Source organism: Elephantulus edwardii, unplaced genomic scaffold, assembly GCF_000299155.1.
Source record: "Elephantulus edwardii isolate Elephantulus edwardi_28Jun2011 unplaced genomic scaffold, EleEdw1.0 scaffold00129, whole genome shotgun sequence".
In the NCBI taxonomy this organism is placed as follows: Eukaryota; Metazoa; Chordata; class Mammalia; order Macroscelidea; family Macroscelididae; genus Elephantulus; species Elephantulus edwardii.
The window spans coordinates 3,628,658-3,639,534 of record NW_006399879.1 but is presented as its reverse complement, the minus strand read 5'-3'; the positions used below and the strand labels follow the sequence as shown (position 1 = coordinate 3,639,534).

The 10,877-nt window shown below is 52.6% G+C and overlaps 1 protein-coding gene across 1 annotated transcript in view; it reads left to right on the top strand.

Moving 5' to 3' along the window:
• The window catches only part of CTBP1 (C-terminal binding protein 1), a 33,450-nt gene extending 29,788 nt beyond the window's left edge, over window positions 1-3,662 (top strand). The window contains exons 7-10 of the mRNA XM_006893648.1: window positions 1,206-1,352; window positions 2,000-2,127; window positions 2,759-2,876; window positions 3,479-3,662. Of these exons, the coding sequence (XP_006893710.1) occupies window positions 1,206-1,352; window positions 2,000-2,127; window positions 2,759-2,876; window positions 3,479-3,662 (577 nt within the window). The remainder of the gene's footprint in view (window positions 1-1,205; window positions 1,353-1,999; window positions 2,128-2,758; window positions 2,877-3,478) is intronic.
• Window positions 3,663-10,877: the final 7,215 nt, after the last annotated feature.

Sequence of the window (10,877 nt, the reverse complement as noted above, 5' to 3'; positions counted from 1 at the left end):
TACATGTTTTACCAGGCCACACTCTGTGTTTATCCATGTGAACCGTGGATTGTATGTGGTACGTACATGTTTTACCAGGCCACACTCTGTTTATCTATGTGAACCGTGGATTGTATGTGGTACGTACATGCTTTGCGAGGCCACGCTGTTTATGCATGTGAACCGTGGATTGTATGTGGTACGTACATGTTTTACCAGGCCACACTCTGTGTTTATCCATGTGAACCATGGATTGTATGTGCACACGTGCATTTACCATCCGCATGTGTGTACAAACTTGGGGATGTGTGCGCTCATACGTACATGTGTATGTGTGTGCTTCTGTGTGTACACACATGCCTGCTCCAAGTCAGGTGCCCACCACCACGGCTCACCTTTGTTCAGCAGAGATCCGGGGCTTCAGCCCTGGGACATGTGGACGCTGCTTGAGCAGGGCTGTCCTTGGACCTGCAGGCGTGCAGCCGTGGTGGCTGGGAGTAGATGTGATGCTCCATCTTCCCCACACAGCCCTGCTGGGGGCCTCCTGGGAATGGGACACAGAACCCCTGCCTGTGTCATAGGGCTGGGTGGAGGGGCTTTACTGGAGGTGAAGACATGGGCTCTCAGCTCAAGTCCCCACATGAAGTTCCCCTCACCTGTGCTGGGGCTTCCTTCTTGGGGCTGTCCAGGGTGTATCCTGGGAAAGTGCCAGGAGGGGGGTTGTTTGGGGGTGTACCAGAGCACATACCTCTCACCTCTCACAGGCTTGGCAGCCGTGACCTTGACTGGTTGTGGGTCAGGGTTAGGGTTAGGCCCAGTCCTAGGCTTGTCCTGGGCACCCAGGCCCTCTCTTGACACCATGTACAGCAAGGGGGGCCTTGGCAAGGGGTCCCGGAACAGAGGTGCTGAACGTGCCAGGAATTCCCTCCAGCTGAGACGGCTGGGGTCTGAACTCTCTGCGTCTTGGGGGTACTCAGTCCTGAGGTCCTCAGGAACCAGCCCAGAGGCCTTGGGGGGAGAGGGGAGCACAGGGAACAGGTCGACTACCCCTGGACGTTGGCCCCATCATGTTGGTCTTCCTGGCTGGCGTGGTCCCTGACTCTGTCAGACCCCCTGAGCCCTGTGGGTGGCTTTGCTGCCACCCTGCCCATGTATGACGGCCGGCAGGTGGGACTTGGCCACGTGAGTCTGCGTGGAGGAGCCCTGTCTGAGCGAGTGGGGCCTCTTTGGACTGGTTTTCAGATGAGACAAGGGGCGTTCCTGGTGAACACGGCTCGGGGCGGCCTGGTAGACGAGAAGGCCCTGGCGCAGGCCCTGAAGGAGGGGCGGATACGTGGCGCAGCCTTGGACGTGCACGAGTCTGAGCCCTTCAGGTGAGCCTTGGGCACCTGGTGGCCTCCGAGAGATGGCCTCCGGTAGGAAGAGGGCTGGGGGGTGGCGACCCACGGATCCTGTTCCCTAGACCTCTCTGCTAGGGCACTCAGGGCCCAGCTGGCCAGCTTGTGTGCTGCCTGCTGCACTGCCCCCGGCCAGGCCTGGCAGGTCGTACTCCGCATAGGTGAGGATGCCTCTTGTCCGTGAACTGTGACAGGGACAGGTGCTCTCCAGAGTGGCTGGGAACTGACGGCTACAGCCTGTCCCCCAGCACCTGCGTGGTTTCAAAAGGCAGACAAGCCTTAGGCAAACCAAGTGCCCCACTCGTTGCCTGCCGTCTGGGGAGACCCCCGCCCTCAGCCCAAGCCCCGTCTGACGGAGGCTCCCACTCAGGTGGCCTGCAGGCCCCACGGCAGCTGTGTAGGAACAGCAGTGCCTGGACGGTGGGGGTGGAGGCCCCGGCCCGAGTCTCCCCCCCCCCGAGACTCCCATCCTGGTGGTGGGCAGATGGGGCGTCTCAAGATTGACCTTAAAGCTGGTCTGTTGAGGCAGAAACGGGAAGGGACATGAGAAGTGAGTGGAGCCAGACACCCCTGACCCCACTCCCAGGCCACAGTGGGGTCACTCTGTCTCCCACCATCCTCAGCTTCAGCCAGGGCCCCCTGAAGGATGCACCCAACCTGATCTGTACCCCGCATGCCGCGTGGTACAGCGAGCAGGCCTCCATCGAGATGCGCGAGGAGGCAGCACGGGAGATCCGGAGGGCCATCACAGGTGAGCAGAGGTGCGGGGCCATCACAGGTGAGCGGAGGTGAGGGGTCGTCACAGGTGAGCAGCGGTGTGGGGGTTTGTCACAGGTGAGCAGAGGTGTAGTGTCCCAGGTGAGTGAGGTGTGGGGTAACGGGTGAGCAAAGTTTGGGAGCTGTCACAGGTGGGCCATGAGTGGGGGTGTAGGAGCCGTTACAGAAGGGTGAGCAGGAGGAACAGGTACTACAGGTGGGCTGTAGGAGGTGGGTAGGGGCTGTCACAGGTGGGCTGGTGGTGGGACAGGCGATTGAGAGGGCCAGCGTCAGGAGTGACCACATCCCATCAGCTCACTTGGCACTGGGGACACAGAGCGAAGGCTGGACCCACCTCAGGTCGTCAGAGCGGGGATGACACAGGCTGGTAGCACCTGGCACCCACGTGGGAGCACACGGGGCTCGTGGGGCAGGCCTGCAGGAGTCTGGCTGGGGGTTGTTGCAGGGATGACCCCACGCTGGCCATCGACCATGGGCTTCGTCACGTCTGAGGACCTGTGCCATGCTGGAGTCCTGAGGGCGGGAGGCGCAGCCCTGGCTGGGGGCGGGGATGGACAGCTGCAGCCCGGGTGACCCTAACCCGCCTTGCTCTCCCTCGTCTCCAGGCCGGATCCCCGACAGCCTGAAAAACTGTGTCAACAAAGACCACCTGACGGCGGCCACCCACTGGGCCAGCATGGACCCAGCCGTGGTGCACCCCGAGCTCAATGGGGCTGCCTACAGGTGAGGCCGGGGTCCGGGCATGGTACATATCGGGGCTGCAGGACTGTGGGAAGGCTGTCGGGTCTGGTGATGGGTTGTGGGGCAGGGTCAGGTGCCTCGGGTCAGGATGGGCAGTGGGAGGCTGTGGTGGGCTGTGTCACATCCCCACAAGACCTGTCCTCTGGGTGTCCCTGGTGCCTGGGCCACAGCCGAAGGTCACCTCTGACCCCGGAGCCCTGACTGTGGCAGTATTAATGGCCCCTGCTCTTCTGGGGCCTGGCTGGCCTCCTGAGGCCCGCCCAGCCTTCTGTGATCAGTGGGGGTGCAGAGACACCTGAGGGCACAAGTTTGAGCAGTGCCAGGTGGGGGCTGGTGGGCAAGACCAGGCGTAGCTGGGCATGTGACCGAGGCCAGGCGGAGAGGCGGGTGGGCAGGCGTGACCCAGTCCGCCAGGCTAGCAGACCCCACAGAGGTGGTGGGCGAAGCCCTGGTGGCACCCCGCAGGTCAGGGTGCTCCGGCGCCCCTTCCCACCAGCACCTGCTGGGGAGGCGCTTCGAGCCCCCAAGGCCACGGCCCTGGCCCAGGCGGTGCTCTCACCTGATCCTGTCTCCTCTCCCAGCAGGTACCCCCCAGGTGTGGTGGGCGTGGCCCCCACCGGCATCCCCGCCGCTGTCGAAGGCATCGTCCCCAGCGCCATGTCCTTGTCCCACGGCCTGCCCCCCGTGGCCCACCCACCCCACGCCCCTTCTCCTGGCCAAACTGTCAAGCCCGAGGCGGATAGAGACCACGCTAGTGACCAGTTGTAGCCCGGGCAGAGCTGTCTGCCCCGCTCAGGCCGCGGACCGAGGCACAGAGGCGGCAGCATCCCTGGGGCCCCGGCGCCCAGAGGCTGGCCCGGCAGGTGGGGAGCGGCGAGCGGCAGCCCCCCTCGTCCCCGTTGTAGTCGTCCCGTCCCCGGACTGGCTCACGTCCTTGTCCTGCGCAACCTTCGTTAAGCAAAAGAAGTTAGTAGTTAATTATATCATGAATGTACTTGTCTGTGTACAGTTTCTAGACATTAAAGGATTTGTTTGCTTAGCTGTCAACACAACGAGACCCGGGCGCCCCGAGCGCACGCGGCACGTGCACCCCGTGCTCCCCGGGGCCAGGCAGGCGGCGAACTTCTCAGGACAATGAATCTCCCCGTTTTCTTTCCACGCCACACAGTGCATTGTTTTTCTACCTGCTTGTCTTATTTTTAGAATAATTTAGTAAAAGAAAAGAAAAGGCTGTTCCCCCCGCCCCCCGATTTTGGCATGAGTCCCCCGATTCTACATGAAGTAAGTGCCGCGAAGCACGAGGAAGGCAGCCTTCCTCCGCAGGCCGCCTGCCCGCCCTCCACGCTGCCCTGCGGTGGCCACGGCGGCGCCGCCTGCCCCAGGCCGTCCTGCTGGTGTGGTTAGGGTAGCAGTATTTTGGTTAAAATCATGTTTGTGACTGTAACCATTTGTATGAATTATTTTAAAGAAATAAAAGTCCCAGAAAGAACCTCGAGTCTGCTCCAGCGACTTCTTGCTGCCACCCTGCGCTCTCCCCTGTGCCTCGTGGAGTTTGGGGGGACGTGGCGTTTACGTCCCAGGGCCTAACCGGGATCCCTGCGCCCTCTCCCCTGTGTCTCCAGTGGAGTTTGGGGCGATGTGGCGTTTACGTCCCAGGGCTTAACAGGGGCCCCTGCGCCCTCTCCCCTGTGTCTCTGCAGAGATTGGGGGGACGTGGCGTTTACGTCCCAGGGCCTCACAGGGGCCCCTGCGTCCCCTCCCCTGTGTCTCTGCAGAGATTGGGGGGACGCGGCGTTTACGTCCCAGAGCCTCACAGGGACCTCTGCACCCTCTCCTCTGGGCCTCCACTAGGTTTGGGGGACACTCTGTTTATAATCCAGGGCCTCACAGCAACCCCGCCCTCTCCCCGGGCCTCCACTAGGTTTGGGGGACACGCTCTTTATCAGGTCGAGGTTCCTGCATGTGGTATCCACACAGTTAGGCCCAGGGCCCTGGCTCAGAGGTGCTGCCTGAACTGGAAACACAGGGGCCATGGCCTGTCGTGGCCCAGCGCAGCCACCTCTCCTGGAGGCTGCTGGACAGGGTGTGGCTGTGCGGAGACAGGGAGCAGACCTCCGAGGCTTCCCGGCGGACACTCAGGGTGGGAACTGCCAGAGAGCGAGCCTGGGGGGCCAAGGCCTGCAGGGCTACACCCAGGGTCTGGCAGGGGACTGGAAAGTGTGACCTTCCCCGAGTTCAGGCTCACTTTCCTGACCACCACTCAGCACATGGAAGGGGGGCAGGGCTCCCCGTCCCCACCTCTGCCTGAGGCCAGGCCTGGAAGCCGGGCACTTGCTCTGGGTCTATGGACTGTGGTGCCCGGCCCGCAGCCAGCCCCTGGATCGGTGGGCTCACCGCCTCTGACGGGGATCTCTGCCTCTCACTGGTCGCCCACGTGCATTCTCAGCTGACACAGTTCACACATGAGGAGCGAGGCCCCCTCCACAGATTGTGTTCTCCTTGGGCATCCGGGTTCAGCTGACTTCATGTCATCGCTGACTGGCTACCCTGCCCACATCCGTCCCCTACACTGGCAGAGACACTGTCACTAGCCAGGCGGACTAGATCCCTCCGGGGCTGGCTGAACCGACCTAGGCCGGGGGCCCCGCCTGGATGCTGCCTGGACGGGAAGATGCTGCCCGTGGCCTGGCATCGCCTGGGGCCCTCAGCCACCTCTCAGGAGTACAGATCCTGACCTGACTGGTTATGCCAACATTCTGCTGGCCTGTCAGGTGCCCCTCTCCACCCACCACAGCAGTGACAAGGCCCCAGGCAGGGGCTCCGTCCACCCCGCCAAGCCCCTCTTTTTTATTAGTCCTTTTATTCCCTTTTGCATTAAGGATTTTTGTTTTTATTTTGCTTCTGTGGCTTCTTGTTTGCTTTTTCCTGTTTTCTCTTTCGCTTTCCCCCTCTCCCCACTCTTGCCCCATGTTCCTCTTTTCAGTCTTTCCGTTCTTCCCCTTGGACCCCTCAAGCCTGGTTTCTCTGTGTTCTTTTACGGTCCACTCCTGTCTCTGTTTTTTGGGTGTTACCTACTGTCTTGGTTCCCTTTATCTTGATCCCATCTGACAGCAGACACCATGAGGCCATGGACACACCTCACGCAGCTTCGTGAGAGGCTAAGGGTGACAGACAAGCCTCTGCTCCGCCTGCTGGCCTGCAGCCCCCACTGGCCCAGGCTGCCCTGTCGTCCCTACAAACAGCAAACAAGTGCACACACCTCTGTCCTCTGTCTCATCCGCCAGAAGACGGGAGATGAAGCTCTAGGAATCGCCAAGTTACCGAGCGGTACCACATACAGGCACGGCTCAAGTGTGGATATTGTTGCTGATGTTAGATGGATCTTGGCTGAAAGCGGGGAATATCAGAAGAATGTCTATCTGTGTTTCATTGATTATGCAAAGGCATTTGACTGTGTGGATCATAACAAACTGTGGCTGACTCTGAGAAGAATGGGAATCCCAGAACACTTGATTGTTCTAATGTGAAACCTATACTTGGACCGAGAGGCAGTTGTTAGAATAGAGCAGGGAAACAGTGCATGGTTCAAAATGGGGAAGGGTGTACGCCAGGGATGTGTCCTATCTCCATACCTTTTCAACCTGTATGCAGAACAGATTATCCAAGAGGCTGGGCTCTATGAGAAGTGTGGTGTCAGGATTGGTGGAAGATCTATTAACAATCTGTGTTATGCAGATGACACAACCCTGCTTGCTGAAATTGAGGAGGACCTGAAATGCTTGCAGCAGAGGGTCAAGGACTGCAGCTTTCAGTATGGATTGAGGCTCAGTGTCAAGAAGACAAAGATTCTCACCACCGAACCAATTGGCAGCGTCAGGATGGATGGTGAAGAGATTGAGATTGTTAACAACATTAGTCTGCTTGGCTCTATGGTCAACACTCTTGGCACCAGTAGCCAGGAAATAAAAAAAGTATTGTGATGGGAAAGTTTGCTGTTAGGGACCTCTCCAGGGTACTGAAGAGCAATGGTGTCACTTTGGAGACTAAGGTGCGTCTGATACAGGCTATGGTCTTTGCAATCACTTGTTATGCATCAGAGAGTTGGACAATGACTAGGGAGGATAGAAGGAGAATTGATGCCTTTGAGCTGTGGTGCTGGAGAAGAGTATTGAATGTACCATGGACTGCCAAGAAAACAAACAGATTCATCCTGGAGAGGGTTAAACCAGGCTGCTCCTTGGAGGCAAGGATTCTGGGGCTTCGTCTGACATACTTTGGATATACTGTAAGGAGAGACGGGTCCTTGGAGAGGGACATCAATCATGCTTGGTAAGGTGGAGGGACAGTGCAGGAGGGGAAGACCCTCTATGAGGTGGATTGGTTCAGTGACTGGGGTAATCGGGATGGGTGTGTCAGACAGTGCAATTGGCACAGGATAGAGCAGGGTTTAGGGCTGTTGTACACAGGGTCTCTATGAGTCGCAGGCGACTCGACGGCACATAACAACAACAACAACATTAGATTGATCTTGGGCTGAAAGCAGAGAATACTAGAACGGTGGCTTTGCCCATACAAAGGCGTTTGACTGTATGATCACCACAAATTATGGCTTACACTAAGAAGGGTGGGAACCCCAGAATACTTAATTATACTCATGCAAATCCTGTATTTAGAATGCCACAAAATGACAGCAATAAAATCATGTCTACTGAGCGAGCTCTCCTAGCTCAATGGTGAGGACTTGCACTGCCAACCAAAAGGAACGCGGTTCGAATTCACCAACTGCAGAAAGATGGACGGTCTCTTCCTGTGCCTTTTTGCAGCCTCTGAACACCTGCAGTGGGTCAGTTGAGTCTGGTCTGACTTCATTGTATACAGTTAACTGATAACTGAAGTGAATGTGAATGGACTAAGTGCACAGTCACGAGGAAAAGAGTAGCAGAATGGGTAGGAAAGCATGACCCATCGATATGCTATCTATAAGAACCACCTTGGGCACAAGGACAAAGACCAAATGGTGGAAAAATATATCAAGCAAATGACAATTAAAAAGAACAGGAATGATAATATTAATTTTGTTATAACACAAACTTAAAAGAACCAGCAAAAGAGGCAAGGAAGCCATTCCATAATGATTAATGGTCAATTGAACAAGAAGATGTAATGATATATGTATCCAGTGATAGAGTCACAAGATAAATAAATCAACAAACAAGTAAAAGCTAAACTTGTTAAGCTACCACTTAGTCCACTACAGCTCGTAGTGACCCTATGAACAACAGATCTCAACCCTGCACCGCCCACACACAGTCTGGTGGTAGTCACTTTGTCAATCCAGTTGTTGAAGGTCTTCCTCCCTTTCTCTGACCTCCAAGTTGTTGTTGCTGTTGTTGTTATGTGATACTGAGTCATAGACAACTCGTAGTGACCCTATGAACGAAAGACCTGAACACCTGTACAACTGTCATCATCTCTCTAAGGTCATAGAGTTCTGGAGGCAAACTATTTTGGAAGCAGATGCCACTTTTGCTTCCAAGTTTATTTTAGTCTGGGAGATCCACCAAACCCTGTCTGCCATGGGTAACCATTACTGCATTTGACACATCAGTATCACAGTGTTTAGCATCACAGCAACAATGAGGTACCTCTGTACAGACTAGTGCTATACCATTTAGAAGAATATTTGACCAAAACCAATTAAACCCAGTCCTGAGGACTGCAGATCAAAATCACCAGCCTTTGGCTTGGGAGCATCACTTTCTATCCACTCGGCCAGCAGAGCTCCCTCTGACCTCCAAGTACAATGTCTTTTTCCAAGGACTGTCATCTCTTGACAACATGCCCAAAGTATGGAGACTAAGCTTTATCATCCTCACCTCTAAGGAGCACCCTGGTCGCACTTCCTCCCAGACAGATGTGTTTGTTCTTTTGCAGTTTGTCGTGTACTCAATATTCTTTGTCCAGGATGAAAAGAAAGCCTACTGGCTGGGAACAAACACTTTGCAATACCATCTCAGACAAGCGTCTCATAACAAAAGTTTCCAGACTACTACTGTATCTCCAGAAGAAAAAGACTGATAACCCAATTACAACCCAATTACAAAATGGGTTTTGTAAAATTACAAAAGATAGGGAAAAATTTTACAGAGGAAGACATTCAGGTGGCCAACAGACACATGAAGAAATGCTAAAAGTCACTGGCAAGAAGAGAGATGCAAATCAAAACCACAATGATACACCATCTTACCCCAGCAGCAGAGTCAAAGTTTAGTACAGCAGCAAGCAAGAAATATTGGAGAGGATGTGAAGAGGTGGGAACTTTCATACACTTTTGGTGGCACTGTAAAATGGTACAACCACTCTGGAAGACAGTTTGGTGTTTCCAAAAAAAAGTTAAACATAGAAACTCTGTATGACCCAGCTATTCCATCCACTACTAGGAATATACCCCAAGGAAATTAGAATGGAGACACAAATGGAGATTTGTACACTAATGTTCATAGCAGTGTTATTCGCCATCACAAGAACATGGAAACAGCACAAAGTCAACCACAACAGGATGGATCGAAAAGTTATGGTACATTCACACAATGGAATACTATACAGAACTCAGGGGCAACAATTTAGAAAAATAGTATGTAAATTGGGAAAGTCTGGAGAGAATTATGATAAATGAACTAACACAGTCTCAAAAGGACAAAAACGGGAGAAGACCATTATTGTAAAAATAGAAGGATAACTAGTAAAATATGTATAGGAACTCAAGGTGAGAAGAGCTGAGGATGGGTAGGGACGAAACCACAAGATTCTACAGTTTAGTGGATGGGGAAAGGAAATGGGAGGGATCCAGGTGAAAAGACAGGGTAATGATGGGCGAGGCCCAATGGTGATTAATTTTATAAAACATAATGCGTGAGAGTGATTGTATGAAACACAATGTGAATGAAGAATAGTGTGAAAACACGGTGTGGACAAACCATTACTTTTTTTTAAAGAAAAATTCTTTTTCAACACCACAATTCAAAGGCACCAATTCTTCTTTGATGGTCTTTATTCATTATCAACTAAACAATACAATTAACTAATTTTATTTCAGAAACACAAATAGAGCATTCAACAAAAGCACAATGTGCCTTCTCCCCCAGTGCACAGGGAACATTACACAGAATAAACCGTATGTTAGTCACAAGGCAAACATCAATACATTTTAAAACAATAAAATCTTACAAAGTATCTTCTCATATCACAATGCTGTTAAATTAGAAATTAAAAACCAAGAAGATCAAGATGTAGGGTGGTGGAGACTCAAGTACACAGAAACGAAATAACACTCTGTATACTACTGGATAATAGAAGAAATAAGGAAAGAAATGGAGACATTTCTTGAAACAAATGATGATGATAACACAACATACCAAAAGGTTTGGTTTTGCAGCAAAAACAGTATTCAGGAGCCAACTTATAGTAATAAACACAGACATCATAAAAGAAGAACCAAAATAAATAACAACTCCAACAATTATTATAAAAACAGCAATCACAGCCAACAGTCTCCAGAGGCAAGGAAATAATGGGGAGCAGAAACAAATGAAACAGGTAATGTAACAATACAGGGAATCAAAACTAGAAATTGTTTCTTTTATAGGATTAATAAAATTGATAAGCCCCTGACAAAGTCAACATAAGAAAGGAGGCAAATAGTATGAATAAGGAATGAAACCACATTCAGAAATAAAAAAAAACTTTGACAGATAAATCACAAAAGAAGAAACTGAACAGGTCGTAAAAACACATCCAACCCAAGAAAGTCCACTGGTTAATTTTACCACATGTCAGAGCTGACACCAGTTCTACTCAAAGTATTCCAGATGATAGAAAAATAATACTCCTGAATTCGTTCTAGGAATCAAACATAATTCTGATGCCAAAGCCAAGCAAAAACACCACTCAAAAAGAAAATTCTAGAATAATATCCCTCATGAA